A 21,420-nucleotide genomic window follows, 5' to 3' on the forward strand; every position below is an offset into this window, starting at 1 on the left:
ATAATTAAAAATTTTTGTCTTCTGATTTTTTTCACTCAAAATGTAATGCCCTTTCAGACCACAAAACATAAAACAGATAATTTTGGGAAAATGCCAGGCACTTGTGCATGCATAATTTCCTCAGTTTTTAAACAAAAACCATGGTCAGGGCTTCCCTGGTGGCTCAGTGGTTGAGAATCCGCCTGCTGATGCAGGAGACATGGGTTCGTGCCCTGGTCCGGGAAGATCCCACATGCCGCGGAGCAACTAAGCCTGTGAGCCATGGCCGCTAGGCCTGCGCGTCCAGAGCCTGTGCTCCGCAGCGGGAGAGGCCACAACAGTGAGAGGCCCGCATACCGCCAAAAAAAAAAAAAAAAAAAAAAAAACCATGGTCATACTGTATGCCAAGAGCAATAACTATTTTCCTTCTCTTCCAAAAGGTCATAAAGGGATTGACCCTATATATGATTTTAATATAATCATAATATATTTGTTTATGTCCCTAGTTTGGCTTTAAAATTGCATTATTTCACATAAAAGTAGAATGGGATATGCCAATTGAATCCACATAAAGATCTGCAAGTTTTTCTTAAGTGAAAATGGCTAAACCTGTCATTCAATATTATTCCTTTGAATCCCAGTCAGTAGAAAATGAACATGATACGATATTTAACTTAAAAACTGTTATTGGCAACAATTCCTATGTTAAAAAGAAATAGAAAAGAAGCAGATGCCCAAAAGAAGTTCTAGAACATAACTGCACAGAATGAGCTAACATGTAAGGAAGGGAAGTCTCAAAATGTAAATTATTTTATTATTCTCCAGTTGTCAGCACAGCCTGTAAAGGAAAACAAAATACCCCAAATAAAGTTAGAACAACCAGGCTACATACCCACCACCATTTGTCCTTTGCTTGGGGTGAAAACAGAACCTGTTCCATTGGACTTCCCCCACCACACCTCACCACTCCCCACCTGTCCCACCCCGCAAGGTAAGAGTGGTCAGTGCTCCCAGTGGCCGCCTGCTTCATGTCATACTTGGATCAATTTAACAACACGTTTCTGGATTATGTCACATCAAATTTAAATACCTGTTTCCGCTACCTCCACATCCTGATAGTAAAACATGAGGTGACGAAGGCCTCCACCAGCAAAAAGCTGATCGATTCTTTCCATCTGGGAAACAGGAAAGGCAAAATAATGACTGAATCAGAAACCACGTTTAAATCAGCAGTTACTATCATCTTTCTTATCTGCATAGGACTTCAGCAAACCATACAGAAAGGATCAGATCTTTTTAACATAAAACCACGAAAGACTCAATATCTTACCATAGTAAAGACTAAATTCACAGAAGTGCTTTGATTAATCATAAAAATATTTGCGGCATACACACATCTGAAAAAGACTGTCTCTCCATATTGGCTGATTTCCTAAAGTGCTGAGCTGTTAAAGGCAGATATAAATATAGATGAGTGTTTAATTTTTCACCCGTTTGCAGATCAGAAAGAGAGAACAAACCTTACAAAACCCGGTCTAACACACTACAGATAAGCAATATTCAATGCCAATAACCGCAGAAAACCGCCATGATGAGAACACGTATGATTACAGAATACTCCATCCTCCAGCAACCTCGTCTCCCCGTGAGGCTCGCTGAACATCTAGAGGTCTGCCAGCTGGCCTGCTACCAATGGGAGCACTCCTTTAAAACAGTCAATAGCACAATTTTGAATTCAAATGGGAAGAGAAATGATAAAATCTACATACCCATGGGGATGGCTACTGTCAATAAACCAAAAAATAACAAATGTTGGTGAAGATGTGGCGAGATTGAAACCCTGTGCACCGTCAGTGGGAATGTGAAATGGTACAGCTGCTGTGGAAAACAGTGTGGCATTTCCCCGAAAATTAAAAATAGAATTATTATATGATCCATCAATTCTACTTCTAGGTATATACCCAAAAGAATTGAAAGCAGGGTCTTGAAGAGATATTTGCACACCCACGTTCGCAGAAGCATTATTCACAGTAGCCAACTGTGAAGCAGCCCAACTGTTCATTGACAGATGAACAAATAAATAAAATGTGGTATGTACATATGATGTTTCAGCCTCAAAAGGAGAGAAATTCTGACACATGCTATCACATGGACGAACCTTGAGGACATCTTGCTAAGTGAAGTAAACCAGCCACGAAAAGACAAGTGGTGTATGATTCCACTTATATGAAGCCTCTAAAGTAGTCAAATTCACAGAGACAGAAAGTAGAATGGCGGTTGCTAGAGGCTGGGAGAGGGGAGGATGGGGAGTTGTTTCAAGAACATAGTTTCCGTTTTGCAAGATGCAAAGAGTTTCGTAGGCTGGCTGCACAAGATGAATGTACTTAACACTACTGAACTGTACATGTAAAAGAAATGATTAGGATGATAAATCTTATGTGTATTTTACCACAGTTTAAAATAAAAATTTTTAACAGACAAAATAGAGCCTGAAAATTTAAGTGTGAAAAAAAAGCCCCCTTCCATTTCTACCATGTTGTAGATAAAACCGTCATTCGTAAGAAAAAGCAAGTTGCCCTGCTTTCTTTGCTTACATTTCCTTGACTGAGGATGCCATGGGGATAAGGAGGATGCACTCACTGAGATTCAGCTTCAAGCCCAGAATGTGATGGGGGAACTACTTCCATCGAGGCCAATCTTAAAAGCCCCTCCCTGCCCTCTCCCCACCCTCTGGCTCAGGAAGCCTGATACAGGATGTTGTCTTTAAGCCTCCGGGGTCCTGACATTCCTGGGTCCTGAACACAGCATAGGGCGTGACTTGGGATTCCTACAGTTCAGAGCTTTTATTCAGTTATTCCATCTGCATTATCCCAAATCCAGTTGTCTCTCCAAGCCTGAATCAGCAGTGTGAACTTGTCTCCTTCTATGCCTCCTTTGGGGGGGGGGGGGGGAAATAATTTTATCTACTTCCTGGTATTATGAAAATTAAATGGGATAATAGATAAAAATCAGAACAGAGACTGACATATGGTAAATATTCAATAAATGTTAGCTATGAGAAGGAGGAGAAAAAGGAAAAGGACATTTCCTCAACTCCTAATTGACTCATTCTGTAGTTTAACTATTTTAGTGTTATCCACCCTGAAATGGTCCACTGACCCCAATTAACCCTACCCAAGTGGCACTGCAGGAAGGGATAAAGCCAGTAGAGGGCTAGAGCCGGCTCGTACAGGCTTGGGACAGCCAACTGACCACAACTCTTCCCAACTCAGGGTTTAGTAACATCATGTTGGTAGTTTGCAATCAGCCATGGTGGGCATATTTACACCACAGCATCCAGGAAATGCTCCAGCTAGTGCCTTCCTCCTTACCCTTGCTCAAAGCTAGTTGTCAAACATTTACAAGCCTATCACTAAAAAGTATTATCAACAATGTGACATCCCTGTCAACAAAAAGGGCTTCCTGGGCTTCCCTGGTGGCGCAGTGGTTGAGAGTCTGCCTGCCGATGCAGGGGACGCGGGTTCGTGCCCCGGTCCGGGAGGATCCCACGTGCTGCGGAGCGGCTGGGCCCGTGAGCCATGGCCGCGGAGCCTGCGCGTCCGGAGCCTGTGCTCCGCAGGGGGAGAGGCCGCAACAGTGAGAGGCCCACGTACCGCAAAAAAAAAAAAAAAAAAAAAAAAAAAAGGGCTTCCTTCCTTTCTTCTCGTTATTTCTTTTTTAATGCCTAAAAAGTTTAAGAAAAAAAACATAAAAACTTCACGAAACATCACAGCTCCTGGTATGCCTTCCTCCCTGCCCAGGAAACTCTATCTTCCCGTATTTTCGTCTTCCCCACCAACTAAATCACGCCCCAGGCTTTGGAGGGATATCAGGGCAGAAGATGGAAGTCAGGTCAGCAACAAAAGAAACCAGATTCAGCTGCCAAAATCAAAGTCAAAGCCAGAAAACTATGGCACAGTTCAGTCTCCCAGGCTAGAACAGGATAAACTCCAAAAAAAGAAAAAAAAAAAGATAAATCAGCAGCTGAGATGAGATTCTGTTCTCTAACCTCAGGTTCCAAAATGGTGCCCGAGCCCAGCTTCCCTGGATGTAGAGAGACACAGACATCACTGTCAGAATCACGAGACTCAAATGTCAACTCTAAGTACCCCATTCAACATGGAGAGCTGGAGAGCCCAAGCTCACTCTGTCGCCGCCCATACCAAGCCAGAATAGGGTCCTGAGCACGGGGAAACAGACACCCTTCCCTAAGGCCCAGCACACACCCTGCCGTAGGACAACGTCAGCTGTGCCCTCCCTAATCAAGTCAGTGAGAACTCAAATGCATCGCACCTGATTCCCCTCAAGAATGGCATCCTCCACTTCGGTTTTGTTGAGGTCCACACAGGAAGCTACAATCGCAAATAAGTAGTCGTGTCTCCCATCCAGACGAGCCCGCTTGGCTTCCTTCTCTTCCTTCAATCTTTGCTACAAGAAGGGAAGAAAAATGTGATGTGGCAACTGCTGTTCTCAAATGGATTCATTTTGTAGTCATTTCATACTACTGTTGCTTTTTCCAAGTCTTGGGTATTCAGATAACAGACAGATTAATGGTACCAGTTTTTATGTACTATCTTCTGTTTTTAGAAATAATGTTATTTCTATTATGAAAATAAGATGTGCTCATTGTTTTGAAATTACATAACACAGATAAGCCAAAAGTAGAAATAAAAATCATCTGCCAACCAGAGAGTATTACCGTTAACATTTTGTTCCAAATCTTTACAGACTTCATTTTACGCATATGTAAGCATTCAACAGACGCACCAAAATCAAAAAGATCTCCACTTTTGTAAACATTTCCTGGGCTGCTAAAGTAATACTTGTTCTTGGACACTATCTCCTATGTTTCTTGTTTGTCTACAGGTTCACATCTGGTTTTGAAATTAATTTCTGAATACCACTGCTTACTGTTTACCTGTTGACTGTTAATTACAATAACAAAGCAAGTTCACTGTAATCAACATTGAAAGTTTGAAGCATATCTTTCCATATGTGCTCCGTTCATACAAACATATGCGAACATATATACACATTTCTATTTATATATAGTATAAAATTTTTTCATGCATTTTTCCCTTAGTAATACATCACAGACTTCTTTTTAATTCAGTACAGACCATTCCAACTCCTGTAATAGCTGCAAAATATTCAACAATATGGATGTACCATAATCAACCATTTTACCGTTGGTGGATATTCAACTTCTAGTTCATTTTTTGAATTAAGCGCATTATCTTTAATGCTAACCAGTAGCTCCTGCTAGGTAGTCCCTCTGGATCCTTTCTTGTATTCAACAGTTATTAAACCTCAAATATGTACAAGCACTCTAGAGGTAAACACTACCCAGTGACCTCAAAAAAAACTCATAGCCTGGTTGCCAGAATGTAAGCAGAAAATGTAAATATGAGAGGATGGCATTATGGTTGCTACAGGGCATCAGATTTATGCAGGGGCATTAATGGGTCTTCAGAGAAGGAGCTGAAGGGAGGATTCCCCCTCTAGCCCAGGGCTGAAGAGGGGTGGAGGTACAGGAAAAGTTTCAGGAAGAGGTGGCTTGAGCTCAAGTTGAAGGACAATTGGCCATACTCCCTGGGATAGAGGCATTTCTGCACATGCAGAGGCCAAAAGACATAGGAAAGCTTAGCAAGTCTGGAAACCACAAGGCAGCCAGGATGGCTGAACTGAAAATAACTAGAAAGGCATAGTAGGAGGGACTTCCCTAGCGGTCCAGTGGTTAAGACTCTATGCTTCCACTGCACGGGGCACAGGTTCAATCCCTGGCTGGGGAACTAAGATCCCACATGCCATGCAGCGAGCCCAAAAAAAAAAAAAAAAAGAAAAGAAAAAGGCATAATAGGAAATGAGAAAAGTCAGACCATAAAATATCTTATGGGCCATGTTAGAAAGTATAAATATTATATGAAGTCCATGGAGAGTCACTGATGAGTTTCAAATCAGGAAAGATGTTTAGCTGTCTGTGCTGCCTCAAAACATCAGTCATTCTGAAAGCAGTATAAAAAGTGGATTGGAGGGACTTCCCTGGTGGCACAGTGGATAAGAATCTGCCTGTTGGACTTCCCTGGTGGCGCAGTGGTTGAGAGCCCGCCTGCCAATGCAGGGGACACGGGTTCGTGCCCCGGTCCCAGAAGATCCCACATGCCGCAGAGCATCTGAGCCCGTGAGCCGTGGCCGCTGAGCCCGCGCGTCCGGAGCCTGTGCTCCGCAACGGGAGAGGCCGCAACAGTGAGAGGCCCGCGTACCGCAAAAAAAAAAGAAAAAAAATCTGCCTGCCGATGCAGGGGACATGGGTTCGAGTACTGGTCCGCGAAGATCCCACATGCCATGGAGCAACTAAGCCCATGCGCCACAGCTACCGAGCTCACGCGCCGCCACTACTGAAGCCCACATGCCTAGAGCCCGTGCTCTGCAACAAGAGAAGCCACAGCAAGGAGAAGCCCATGCACCGCGATGAAGAGTAACCCCCACCCGCCGCAACTAGAGAAAACCCACATGCAGCAACGAAGACCCAATGCAGCCAAAAATAAATAAAATTAAATCTTAAAAAAAAAAAAAAAAAGTGGATTGGAGTGATGCAAGCCTGAAGACAGGAAGGTCAGGCAGGTGGATCGTGGCCGCATTTCCCAGAGCCTGGGACAGACAGACCATTGGGAATGTGGATCTGGAGCCCAAGGGGAAATTGCATTGCGGAGACAGATACAGATACTGATTCTCAATACAGCACAATAGACATTATGGGCCAGATCTTTCCTGTAATTGTGTTTACAAGATGACTGCAGCACCCTCACAGCTCTTCTGCAATATGGTTGTACCACTAACCTATCAAGAAATGGACTCTATATCCCCTCCTCTTGAATCTGGCTGGCCCTGTGACCAGTTTTCACCAAAAGGACGTGGGAAGAAGTGAGACTGTAAAACTTCCTAGGTTAGTCCTTAAGAGACCTTCAGCTTCTGCCTTTGCACTTGGGAATGCTCGCTCAGAACCCAGCCACCAAGCTATGAGAAGTCCAAACCCATGGAGAGACCACACGGAGAAAAACCAAGGCATTCTGGCTGACAGCCCAGAAGATCTCCTAGCTGATACCCCAGCAACAACTTTCAAACTGTCTTGGACATTCCAACCTAGTCAAGCCAACAGATGACTGCAACCCAGCCAAGGCCACATGAAACAGAAGAACCATCCAGCTGAGCCCAGCCACCCACAGAATCAAGAGAGATAATAGATAGTTGTTAAGAGATAATAGATAATTGATAACAGATAGTTAAGCCATTAGTTCTCTTATAGTTTGTTATGCAGCAGTAGGTAACAGAGTAATCCTTGTTAGAATAATTCCATTGGTTGGACAGAAAGCAAATGGATTCAGACTTGAGAAAAGAATGATTGGCTGGGCTTCCCTGGTGGCACAGTGGTCGAGAGTCTGCCTGCCAATGCAGGGGACGCGGGTTCATGCCCCGGTCCGGGAAGATCCCACATGCCGCGGAGCGGCTGAGCCCGTGAGCCATGGCCGCTGAGCCTGTACGTCCGCAACGGGAGAGACCACAGCAGTGAAAGGCCCACGTACCTCCAAAAAAAAAAAAAGAATGATTGGTAAAAGAGAAATCATTCATGGAATGAATATCTCCACTTTTTTGGGGGAGGGGGCACGCCACATGGCATGTGGGATCTTAGTTACTGGACTACGATCGAACCTGCACTGCCTGCATTGGAAGCACGGGGTCTTAACCACTGGACGGCCAGGGAAGTCCTATACATGAAACCTATATAATGTTATAAACCAATGTTACCTCAATAAAAATAAATTTTAAAAAATAATAAAGGTACTGAATATAAACTATTCCTTCCAGAAACTTGACTATGAAGGAAAGAAATGTGGTTACTCTTAGAAACAGGGGAAGTTAGAGTCAAAGGAGAATTTTTTAAGATAAAAAAGATTTAAGAAAAAGTAAAGAGGAAAAATTGGGGATTTCTGAGTGATTGAAAGGCAATCGATTTACGTTCTTTTTTACAAAACTGAAGGGAGACAAATTAGTTGGGCTTGCGGGTGGGGATGCAGGGCAAGGTTAAGGTTTAAAAAAAAAAATAAACAATCAACCTACTTTTTTGCCATTTCCCTAAAAAAAGAACACACGGGTCTTGACACAAAGCATACATTCCATAAACATCAAAAAGAAGTAAATTTCGGGCTTCCCTGGTGGCGCAGCGGTTGAGAGTCCGCCTGCCGACGCAGGGGACGCGGGTTCGTGCCCCGGTCCGGGAGGATCCCACGTGCCGCGGAGCGGCTGGGCCCGTGAGCCATGGCCGCTGAGCCTGCGCGTCCGGAGCCTGTGCTCCGCAACGGGAGAGGCCACAACGGTGAGAGGCCCACGTACCACCACCACACCCCCAAAAAAAGAAGTAAATTTAAATCTCTTTTCAACCATGGCTAAAACCAGGAAAATGTCCTGTTCTTTGTTTTCCACACTCTCGGCAGGGAGGAATAAAGGCTTTTCTCAGAGTGATCTTTCTGGGTTTGTACTAAATGTCTTCAGCAGCTTGAAGACATGGTAGGCAACCAGGGGAGCCAGGAATCCAGCAACAAACCAACAAGATGGCAAATGCTGGGCAGCCAAAAAGACATTAAAAAGCTACAGAACCAGCGACTTCCTTGGTGGTCCAGTTGTTAAGACTCTGTGCTCCCAGTGCAGGGGCTCCGGGTTCGATCCCTGGTCAGGGAATTAGACCCCGCATGCCACAACTAAGACCCAGCACAGCCAAATAGGTAAATATTTAAAAAAAAAAAAAAAAACTAGATAACTAGAAAAGTCAGGATGTAAACCAACTGAAGGCTTCCAAAGAATACAGAAACTTCTATAACATTCTGCCATGGCAACACATTATTCTGTGACCTGATTTTATAGGACTCCAAAGGAAAAAACTATACATTCTAGTAGAGGAAAGGAGAGATTGGCCTCTAAAACAGAACACTAATTATTCTATTTTTACCTAAATATCACAGATGAAAGAAACTTCCAAAGCAATTTTACATATAAAAGCAAATTATCAATATGTTTTTAAAGAAAATGTTTTCAAAGCTATATTTAAAAGCACATTAAGCATTGAATATGTTCTTACATAAACGATTCTATCTCCTGCTAAGTAATATGAAGTCAACCCCAGGGCCATGTAGATGAAAGAGCACAAAGTTTATCAATGTCAACTTTCATTGCCTTATACCAAGGTATGCTGGTACAATGAGGGACTTTCCTTTTACTACCACAAAAAGTCAATAATGTCAAATAAATATTTGGTGATGGGATCAGTGCATTGTCACTCCCTAAACTTACACTTGCAGCTTTCTGGCTGCCAGGGAACTGCAACAACAAGCAGTCAGATGACGAGATGGAGGTGGCTTGTCCTGTCGCCTTTGAAACATCTAGGACACTGGAGAGGGAGGGCAGAGAGGGATGGCGAACCATGGAATTCTTTTTTTTTTTTTAAGGATTACGTTAAAATCGTTTTGCGTTGCATGCACAAGCACCAACAGATGGGAGTGGGGAGGGTGGCCAGAAACCTATTCAGTGTCCAAGGAAATCTAGAACAGTATTTAACACATCCCTGCAACTTGGTAACGAGGAATGTTACTACCACCTTGGGATGAAAGAGGGACTAATGCGCTACCTCCCAAGAAACAAGTGGTGCTTTCAAGATGGGGCAACTTCAAGTACACAAATGAGCCCTGGTGCCAGAGTGGGGTCCAGACCCAGGGCTGCCATTAATTGTAAGACTTTGCATCTGTCATTTAACCATTCCAAGCTTCAGGTTCTGCAACTCTAAAATCAAAGTGTTGGACTATGCAACAGCTAAGCTCTGTTTCTTCTCTAGCATTCGGGCTGCTTCTCATTGGTTCAAAAGTTAATACAGGGGCTTCCCTGGTGGCGCAGTGGTTGAGAATCTGCCTGCTGATGCAGGGGACACGGGTTCGTGCCCTGGTCTGGGAGGATCCCACATGCCGCGGAGCGGCTGGGCCCGTGAGCCATGGCCGCTGAGCCTGCGCGTCCGGAGCCTGTGCTCCGCAATGGGAGAGGCCACGACAGTGAGAGGCCCGCGTACCACAAAAAAAAAAAAGTTAATACAGACAAGAGACTTGAGGGGTTTTTTTGGTTTTTTGTTTGTTTGTTTTGGTTCTTGGGATCTTTTGAGTGGATCAGGAGGTGTCTGGGGTGAAACTTGAGATTTTAAAATGTGAATCCCAACAAAGACCCAATGCCATGTGCTTTCATAATAAAGCTCTGTGACTTTTTCTCATGACAAACCCATCCTTCCAATTTTTTTTAATATACTAACCTTTGCCTTTAACTCTGTAGAACCAAAGTCCAGGTCTACATGTTCATGTATGTAAACTGTGTATGAACCACACACATTTCATTTGGGCTCCAGGTTATAATCCCCAACTCCAACAGAGACCTTACCCTTGTCTGTAAAATGCGGATAAAAGTCCAAACTCGAAGGTATTTGCAAAGATTAAATTGGGTGTGGTTTGGGGATAATACTAAGGCAATCAGCGCATGAAGTAAACCGGCATGACTGAGACTTTGACCATGACCATCAAAATTCAGGTGACAAAACTTAATCATGATTTTTTAGTTGTACAAATGCTTAAACTCCCCCACCATTAGAAAGCCCAGTCCTGTTGGCGGCATTGTTTCAGATCCAGGCCCTCCCCACTCATGTCTCTGGCAACAAGAAATGGATGGAGGATGGAGCTGTCAGGTCTAAGAAACCCTCTGTTCGCTGAGCAAGGACACCCTTGTCCCCAACCCTCCTGAAGATGTCAAGGTACGCTTTGCTCTCTTTGCCCCGGTTGCATTGCTAGCTATGGATCAGCAAGTCATCATTTGCTTACTGTGCTTAGGTTTAATTGTCACAAAAGCCCTAGGAAGCAGACATTATTATTTCCACACAAGGAAATCAAGACTACGGACCACGAACAACTTTCCCAAGAGCACACTGCTAAGTAAGTGGCGGGGCTGGGCTTCAAGCCCTGGCGTGTCTGCAGGGCCAGGCCAAGACATGGGGTGTCCCAGGCAACTGAGAATTTTGCATCCATTCCAACTGACAGTCCACAAACATTCTCTAAACTTCCACTCAAGGCTTATCTAGAGCACTCCTGGGAGGAGACGCCATATACACTGCATGGGTTATAGAAGGATTTGTGGGTGGAGACTGGAGTCAACTGACACCATTTTCTGAATTACACTGGTAATATTTGAGTGCCAGGATGGAGTGGTGCCCAGCCGGCTTCCAGCTGGCGTGCTCTGTGTCCAGTTCCCCTACCACACTGCTGTGTCTCAGCAAATGGTGGTAACCCCCCACCCCGTCCTCGCCTCCTGAAGTGCCTAGGACTCGGGCTCCCTGCCTGGGTGGGCAGCCAGCAGGCTGGGATCCCTGCTTCCCCCAACCCAGGCAAGGGATAGGTTCTACAGCCAAAAAATATACATATATTTCTCTGTTGAAATTAAAAAAAAAGTTTTTCTAGGCAATATGATTAAGCCTAGTTGCAGATCTGAATCTGAGAAAGAGATCTGTTTTACTGTGAGTCTGTTGCATATTTTTGAGTGAATTTATTTCCATTTTTTTATTTGGGTGTTTTGTTCTCTTATGTGTATGTGTGCTTATAGCAACGTAACAAACATAGCAGGGGAGAGTATAACATAGATTTAAATCCCCACCGGAGATCATTGTAAATAATGTGGAGTCTACAAATTACAATTGAAACTCCTTATCTTAAATCACTAAAGTAAATACCTCTGAGACAGATTTCACTTTGGCTCTCAGTATCAATCTCAAGGCCAGAGATAATTAATCACCTGATGAAACAGTGCCAAAGAGGCCAAGGACATGGGTTTGATCATCTTAGGCCAGTTAGTTTCACTTTATTCCATTTTCCCCAGATGAATCGGGGCAAATCTATGAGCTGAGGGAAAATTACTCAGCTGGTAATCACTACACTAGGCCTAGTGTAGACCTAGCTAAAATGTCTGGTTATCGGTAAAAGATGTCTTTCTTTTTCTTTTTTTTAAGAGAGATATCCAAATGGCCCAGGCTAGTTTAACTCACTTGTCTGCTATATATATAACCTGATCCTTCTTGTCTCCTGAGGGGTCAAATAAAATAAACATCACCTGAATCTCATCATTCCTACAAGAGTATCAGCTCCACAGGGAGGGCTATTTTCTATTTTGATTTTTGCAATATCTCCAGAGCCCAGAACAGTGCCTGGCACTTAGTGAAACCTCAATTGATATCTAATCCAGGGACGATTAACCAAGTTTATCATTTACAAGTCACTCTCAAGTAATTAAGGGCTGGTGCAAATTACTCTAGCTCTGTGTGAGTCCATGATTGCAGGTGCAGAATTCAGTCGATAAGCTCCTGGGTCTTCCACGCTGTTATGACTTCAGCATAAACCACCGCACGAAATTCCACCATCAGTATGGATTATGGCTCTCCCTCAATTCACAGCAAATATAACTAACCTCACTTAGCCTCCATCCCATTTAAATGTGCTGAGTTACAGAAACTGAGGGAAGTAGTCCTCTTCATTTCTACAAATGAAAGAGCCCTCTCCACAAAGTTAACCCAATTTCCGTGTCTTCAAACAAAGAAAAGCCTCCCTTTTTGGCTTCCAGCATTTTCACTTTAACCCACAGGGCCCCGTTTCCGCTCTGGGAGAGGCTCCTCTGTGATGCTTCCTGGACTATCCAAACCTGCTCGTTAATTGGCTGGAAGAACCAGTTTAGCAGCTCTCAACTCCTAACTCGTACTTTTCGCGTCTTAACTTGCCTTGTGTTTCATTTCTCCAGGTGAAGGGCCACTGCTGCAGAGCAAGCACCACCCCTCCTCCCCACATGAAGAGCACTTGAGCAAAGTGGTGCCTGGAAGGGAAGACACTCCATGCTGGCTAATCCACTCACAGCAGGTGCTACAGTGAAGCCCTCTTTCATTCAGCAAAAAACCGCACTCCCCTTCCCTTGCGAAGAGCTAGCACTTAAACAGAGAGGGTTTCAGCAATTGACTTTTGTGCTGAGAGTAAGCTCTGGAACCTTGTCTACTTTTTTTTTTTTTTTTTTTTTTTTGGTGATACGCGGGCCTCCCACCGTTGCGGCCTCTCCCATTGCGGAGCACAGGCTCCGGACGCGCAGGCTCAGCGGCCACGGCTCACGGGCCCAGCCGCTCCGCGGCACGCGGGACCCTCCCAGACCGGGGCACGAACCCGTATCCCCTGCATCGGCAGGCGGACCCCCAACCACTGCGCCACCAGGGAAGCCCGAACCTTGTCTATTTTTGCTGGAGTTTTCAGGGCCCCTAAATCTCCCCATTTACCAACTTCCTTATCGGTCATTCTTTCCAAGCTAATAAAAGATCCCTCTTTACCTTTCACTGTATGTGGATTTTTCACCCAAGCAGACCCAAAACCTGCTAAAGGGGTATCCCATTCACCACAACCTCCTCTCCCCCCAATATTACATTATCCAAACCCTAACCTAGAGCCCATTTTCTACACCCCAAATTTCTGGACCTGATCCAGACTTAGTGGGCCTTCACATGGCCATATATTCTATCTTCCCCCAACCCTACACTGGTTTCACTCTAAAACCAGGAGTATATTCTGGTAAAATTCCAAGAGTCCACTCTGGCAGCAGGGGCCACACAATTCAAGTGGTTTTCGCTCATTTGCTAAAAACTACGCATATAATGTCATCATTCACATTATATATGCACAGGGGTGAAATTCCAAAACCTCCCTTGTTTATCACAACGAACCAGAGTGATTACAGCTGCTGCTCATCAGTGTCACCTGGGAACTTCAAAATGCCGATTCCTTTGCCTCCCAAGGAACTCTGACCCCTCTTGCCCAGCACGGGGACCTGGCATCGGTGTTTCTCAGAAGTTCCCCTGGCGACTATAGTGGCAGCCCAGCCTGAGAACACCACTCCAACGGAAAGCATTTTGTGACTTGATCATGATTGACTAGTGCTACCAGGTTCTCACTTGAAGCAGGAACTCAATCAAGTCCAAGGGCATAAATCTGGGATCCCTGCAACTCTAGAACTTTTTTGTTCCTTGTTACCAGAGCTGTGCAAAAACTGACAGGAAGGACGAGTTTCAGCTCAACCCCACGAGGCCCGGAAGGCTCCTCCCCACCGTACCGCGAAGCACAGCCCCTGGCACAAAGCCGGCGTCCGACAGATCCTAGTGGAACAGATGGATCTGCACCTAGAGTCACATCCTCCCGGGGTCTGGCTGTGGAGTAAGGACGAGGTGGCCCCATGGGGCATTGACTCCTTCAGGTTCAGAAGCCCTCACTTGGGCACTAAAAAGCAGCAGCTGTCCCCTCCCCACGGCTACATCCTAGAGCCACTCACCTCCCAGCTTTCCAGGGAAGTTGTTTTGACCTGTGCAAGTGAAATGTGTTCACAGGGCCAAACATGTCTGGGCCTGATTAAGAGGATTCTAAAACCGGTTTGGCAATTTTGCCAAAGAATAACAACACTGACATCCTTTCAGCTTTCAAAACATATCTGAGAGCAAAGGGTCTTTCCTTGTCTTGGCTTCTACTGTGTACCTGCAGGGCAACAACGGCCCCTCCCTGGGGAGTTTCTCCGTAGGGGAAGCAGCTGCACTCTCTCCCCTGCCAGTCTCTAGCCCCACTGCCAGAATCACTGTTTAGAGAAACCTAGCAATCTGAAATTCAAGGAGCAACAGTATTCCCTAGCATCAATACATCCCTGGAAACATGAACAATGTACATTCCAGCAGCAGGGAGAAAACTTGTCTCCATTTCAAACCTAGCTTTGCAATTAGGTGAATTTAGGTCAAGAGGACTGTCATAAATATTTCAAGTGTTTTTTTTCTAAAGGTCAACAAAGTCAACCAGCAAAATTTTATATTTCAGTTTAATTTTAGGGAAAGAAAGAAAAACAAACTCCGTAAGTCTGGAATTCATGTCCATTGTATGCTTGGAAGTTGGTACTGAGCATTCTTCATCAAAGAGAAAAGCAAAAAAGAAGGCAGACATAATATCTGAGCCATATTTTTGTACATAAGTGAGTCAATATATACAGAATTATTTCAAGCTTTTTCATTGAACAGAATTTGTGTTTATTATACAACGAAAAGGATATATGGCTTGACTTTTCTAAACCCAGAGAGCTTATGGTTTATTTGGATGTGTATTCTGAATACAGTTGATTATTATATTACAATAACCTAATTATAATATGGCATCATTACAGTAATGTTTCCAGACTAAGGTTAAATATAGAGAGATTTATAGTTTGTATGTTAAGTGGTTTTGGATTCTTTCTCATTGATTATTTTAGATGACAAAGTTATAATTTAATAAATTGTCAAACAATGCACTAAACAAAAAAATGTGTAATGATTTACATAATACAGTGCAACAGTATGAAGATAATTCTGTTAACATAATACATCAGGGGGGTGAACAGAGCCAGCATCCTAAATACATAGAAACTTCCAAAAAACATACTCCCAGAAGGTCATTCGTGCCAAAAAAGAATCTAATTCACTAATTGTTCTTGAGATTTAATCAGCAATTTTAATTTTTTAGACTTGGTATTGAAGCATGCAAAAGTGAAATGAAGAATTGGAAACACATTTGGACATGTGAAAAGTTTAATTCATCCAATTGATTGCACAAGCATAAATTAAGGTGTATTTAGTACCAGATTCTGTGTTACCAGAAGGCTATTTAAAAATGAAGGAAGCATCATCCCTGTCCTCCAGGGACTCACAAGTAGACAAATGTCACTTCACTGCAGTGATGTGACAAGGGCTCTAGCAGCCAGAGGAGCAAAGCGCTGAGAGGGCCTAGGGAAGGGAGCCCCTGCCGCCTCCTCAAAGTGTCAGGGAGGCTTCTCAGAGGAGGCGACACGGTCTTCAAGAATACGTGTTTGCAGCCAAACAAGTTCAAGGGCTTGGCTGGAAGATGTTGACCTTGGGGAGGATGCGTCAGAATGGTGGGGCGAGGGGAAGTGGAGGGTGGCTGGTGGCAGAGTGCTTAGGAAATGCAGAGACAGCAGGCCAGTGTCTTGTGGTGGAAAAGCAGGCTGCAAGACTGGCCAGAATCATCTGGCTGCTGGGGACGCATAAAAGATACAGCGATCCAGCCCTGAGCAAGCATGCCTCGATGTTGAGAACAGAGTTCCGGAGAACCCTCCATTTTCTTCTGACATTAATCAGCCGTGGAAGAGGCTCCAAACATCTCTTTACGCATCTGCTTAATCAAAAGCGGCTGATGAGTCCGAGGCTAGGGAAGCTCATTCTTCAATGTGACTCCAAAGGCAACATCCTTCCTTGCATCTCATGATCTGTGACCACATTTCTGGGCCGTTAGAAGGTGGGGAGGGGTGTCATTTCAAAGGGCTTAGAAAACTTGCAGCCTAGAATCTGCCTTAATTATCTCTCATCACCAACAAAAGCTTACAGGTCTGGAAGAATGCAGTCCCCGAAGTACTCTGAATGGGTTTCTTTTTTTTTCCATCAGGCAAGCATCATCTCAAAAGCTGAAGCCTGTAATTCTACAAGTAGTTCTAGTTTATGTGGCAATGTGCAGAGAAGCCTAAAGATGCACTCCCCTGGGCTTCCCTGGTGGCGCAGGGGTTGAGAGTCCGCCTGCCGATGCAGGGGACGTGGGTTCGTGCCCCGGTCCGGGAAGATCCCACATGCCGCGGAGCGGCTGGGCCCGTGAGCCATGGCCGCCGAGCCTGCGCGTCCGGAGCCTGTGCTCCGCAACGGGAGAGCCCACAACAGTGAGAGGCCCGCGTACCGAAAAAAAAAAAAAAAAAAGATGCACTCCCCTATTTTTAAATTTGAAATATCAACATATAGCCTTATGGGCTATCCAAAAATTAGTAGACAAACTGTTTCTCACAAGTTCATCTGAATAGAACTTTGAAATTTTTTAAGGTTTTTTTGCACACAGGTGCAAGAGATGATGATCTAAGACACATGAGCAAGCTTACAAACTGCAACCCCTTACTCCTTAAAACACAGGTGACGCTCTGCTTCCAGAACTGTCTCCTACCGATCCTAAACATCACAACAATCTGTTCAGCTTATGGACTCTTCCAGAATGATCTTCTAACTCCTGGGAGCCCTACTCATCACCCAACAGGCTTTCAAATGAAAAGTCCCTCGGAGGACCAGAAGTTCACGTTTACCTGTCTAATTTGAAGGTATCAGTCACCATATACATGGAATAAAAATTAAAAGCGCACCTATACTCTGCTTGTTTTCCTTCCACAGTCCCTCCCCTTTGCCCTCTCCTCTGTTCCAAAGCCTTGTGTTGCTAGGGTAATACTGTTTAACCTGCTCTACAGTTTAACTGTGCCTCTCATTCATGCTTACCAACCAATCAAAGCATTTGAACTGCCGGGTTGCATCACAACCTCTGATGTTCACTTAATTCTATACACTGCCCAACAGTAAACTTGGAGTCAACAGAGATCTCTGAATCATTTCTTGGAAGAGTGAGTCACTTTAAACCGTATCAAAATAGAAAGCAGAGAAGGCACAGCTCTGAATAAGTTGTACCAGAAATTCAGTCGGTCTTTGTCTAAACAACTGTGTGGTTAACTACCAGCATTGCGGCCGTGACCATCAGATACGCAGATTGTAGCCCAAAGGAGCCATTTTCTCCCCATAAAGAACAAGCAGCCTATTTCATATGGAAATAGAAAATGATGTCCATAAATTACTTGCGCTCACACAGTTGTACATACAAATAAACCAAGGTAATTTATTCCTTGTGACTAAACATCTTGATCATCCTAACTGTAAAGATACGATGGTAAATCACAGGCAATGTGATCTGAGAGATCTAGTCTGTGTGATTTACCTCATCAAGATGAATAAAAGGCAGGACATGTAAGGTTGGTTGGGCATGTTGAATCCAGGATTTAGTCCTTGAAGTTCAAGTTTCAGGAACTCAAATCCAATCAGGTCATCCAAGGATAAAACAGGAAATAGGGAACCCATCTCACCAATATCCTGCTAATTAACCTCACAAGAGACTGATTTGAGGGCTTCCCTGATGGCGCAGTGGTTGAGAGTCCGCCTGCCGACGCAGGGGACACGGGTTCGTGGCCCGGTCCGGGAGGATCCCACGTGCCGCGGAGCGGCTGGGCCCGTGAGCCGTGGCCGCTGAGCCTGCGCGTCCGGAGCCTGTGTTCCGCAACGGGAGAGGCCACAACAGTGAGAGGCCCGCATACCGCAAAAAACAAAACAAACCAAAAAAAAAAAGAGAGACTGATTTGAAAGCCAGGATGCTAATCTGGTATTGACACCTACCCCTAATTTGGATGCTAATTTGGCACCTGAACTTGGGAAATTCACCTGCTCCACAGCCAGTATGAGGGCGTGGCCTCCATATGTAGAGTTAACAGAGAGATAGCATGTAGACCTAAATATCGTTTGGTAAACAAAGCGCTAGAGCACAGGAAGTTAGAGTTTGCTTACGGAATACTTTCAAAATCAGCCTCTGGGTATTAGTAAGCAGCTGTTTTCTGTTCTAATGATGAATGAAGACAGTACCTAGACTAGTATCATCGTCCCCTGTGTGGTGTTGAAAGGTCACCAGCAAATCGCAGAATTTTCTCATCCTCCTTGCTCAGCATCTAAGTATCAGTCCCAAGAATCCTGTGTCAACACATGACCTCAGGACAGAGGTCACAATTCATTATATCATCCATTCTCTTTCATTGGTTACATTGAACTTGGAGCTTCCCTAACGGTGTTGTAGGCACCGTCCTCATTTCATCAGCAGCGCATTTACAACGTTCTCGCTTGGGAAGAGTTACTTTCCGGGGAGACTGATGGCTGATGCCATGCATTCTGTGTTTGTCAGGCGTCACCATGGCTCTCTCGAGGCTTTGCAGTAAACTGCAAAGCCTTCAACCTCTGTGGCTGAATTTCAGCCTCAAAGTGGGCAAGGCAGAGGCAGTAGGTCTCTTAAAGGAATCCCCTTGAGTAAAGGAAGCTCTCTGAGAATTGTCATTAAGCAGCACAAACAAAGCAAAGCACAAGCCTGAATCTGCATCTGACCACCTGCCCTTAATTGCCAGCCTGCATATAAAATTGGTTTCTGGTCATTGGAGAAGAGTCATCAAACAATGCTCAGAGAGAGACGCAAGAGGGTTTTCCTATGAGTAGTTTCCACCAGGCAACAGCTTCGGCGGGCAAGACTCCTCCCACAGGAACTTTTAAACTGAGGAGACCTCCAGCCCTATCTTTGTGGATGATGCACTGTTTCAGGCTGAGACTATTGGTCATTCCCAAATCTTAAGTCAGACATAACAAGAAAACAAGAGCAGACAATGGGCCTCATCTAGGCAGGAGACTTCATCCAGAAATTTGGGCTTCCCTGGTGGCGCAGTGGTTGAGAGTCCGCCTGCCGATGCAGGGGACGCGGGTTCGTGCCCCGGTCCGAGAAGATCCCACGTGCCGAGGAGCTGCTGGGCCCGTGAGCCATGGCCGCTGAGCCTGTGCGTCCGGAGCCTGCGCTCCGCAACGGGAGAGGCCACAACAGTGAGAGGCCCGCGTACCGCAAAAAAAAAAAAAAAAAAAAAAAAAAAAACAGAAATTCAAGTACCTTCAGGCAAAGTTTATAAAGTTTCACCTTCATTCATTCATTCAACAAATGTGAGTACCTTTTATGGAGCCAGGCACTGTACTACATACTAAGCTAACCAAAACACACAGTCAAGCACTAAAAAATATTAATTGTAAGATGCATAATTATTTTATAGAACACTCAAAGAGAAAAAATAAAATGCTGTCAATTACACTTAAATACAACCTCAGTTTTAAGCTGCATTCTGAATTCACAGATGTTAAAATGTGAAAAATGTACATCTCAGAACCAATGAAAAGCCAACGTTCCTGTCTTCACTCGGGGAAGGTATAAAATAAATAAATATAAATGCATACATAATTATAAACAAAAGATGATTACAAATTGTGGAAAGTGCCATAAAAAAAAGAAAATCTGCGGCAAGCTTCACTCGGATCTGTGTTTTGAATTATTGCCATTTTATGCTTACATTCCAAAGTGTGAAATTTCCTGAACTCATTCCTAAATTACGAAGAGTAACCTACCTTGGGCCTTGCACCCCTATATGTACAACCTATGCCATGTGGTATAATAAAAAATTGGAAGCACTGGGGTCAGACACACCTGGATTTAAATCCCAGCTCTGTCCTCTTTTAGCTATATGACATCAGAGCTTTTGTTTCCTAAATGGTACATTAGAAATAAACCCACCTGCCTAACAGACGTGTGATGATTTAAACATATGTAAAACTCCTGGATCCTCACAGGCACATAATACATGAAAAATATGACTATATTTTTTTATTTGCAAAACAGTTATGACTACAATTAGTGACAATACCAATGTAGGGTACAAACTCGCAAGGAATTTAACCTAACCCGATCTAGAGCTATCTGGAAATTTTGCTCTTGATTTCCCAATATGTCCTAAGAGAAAGAGTAGATCCAGGTTTTATTGGTTACCATCTACACATTTTTCACAGGTTTCTACTTCTAAATGTCCTACCAACGCCCAGCAGAATTAAACACATTCATCAGTTTAATGGCCTTGTAAACAACGATACAGGGGCAGCATATAAAAATGGTAAATGAGTTCACTGGGATGAGAAAGGACCACATTTCATCCATTCTGAGTTGCACATTTTTTTGCACTTTTTACCATATTGAAATTGGGTGCACGTGCTATGCACCCTTGTAGCTGTTGGTCAACAGCAATCGTGACATAGCTGTCATTGCCAGAGTTTGCACAGACTCAGTGGCACTCTGGACAGCATGACAAGGCCACTGCAGCACCTCAATATCACAGTCAACAAACTACTGAAGATCCATTTGAGGGAGGAATGTGTGTCCTGGCTGTTTTCTGAAAATCTTCCACTGACACCTTCTGGGAAGATCAAGAAAACACCAGCATCACAACGTACAGAATGAATGACAGTAGATGGAAAGAAAATCCCAGGAGAGTCAGACCCTGAGTGTGAAGAAGTTTTAGAAATTTCTTAACCTATTCTTTGCACCTATTTTTGTATGGATGCACGAGGGTGACATACAATTTTTTTTAATCTATGTTTAATTAAGTCTGAAAGAGCTTTTATCGATTAAAATAAATAAAGTTCTAAGAAAGCAGTGCATCCTAGATTAACCAACAGTTATTCTTCTTAGTGGTGAAGGAAAGAGTGGTGTGTCTTTTATCTGATAATGGCTGAGACCAGATGAAATACAGTTTTATGATATCTAATGATCAAAGAAAACTTCTTGGAGAAGGTAG

At 44.1% G+C, this 21,420-nt stretch overlaps 1 protein-coding gene across 1 annotated transcript in view; it reads right to left on the reverse strand.

Annotated features, from left to right (window-relative positions):
* DNAH5 (dynein axonemal heavy chain 5) overlaps positions 1-21,420 on the reverse strand; it is a 262,494-nt gene that overhangs the window by 204,923 nt on the left and 36,151 nt on the right. Inside the window, exons 2-3 of the mRNA XM_059062876.2 lie at positions 4,312-4,446; positions 1,070-1,154 (exon numbers count right to left, since the gene is read on the reverse strand). Coding sequence (XP_058918859.1) covers positions 1,070-1,154; positions 4,312-4,446 — 220 coding nt within the window. The remainder of the gene's footprint in view (positions 1-1,069; positions 1,155-4,311; positions 4,447-21,420) is intronic.

Source organism: Kogia breviceps, chromosome 4, assembly GCF_026419965.1.
Source record: "Kogia breviceps isolate mKogBre1 chromosome 4, mKogBre1 haplotype 1, whole genome shotgun sequence".
Taxonomy (NCBI): Eukaryota; Metazoa; Chordata; class Mammalia; order Artiodactyla; family Physeteridae; genus Kogia; species Kogia breviceps.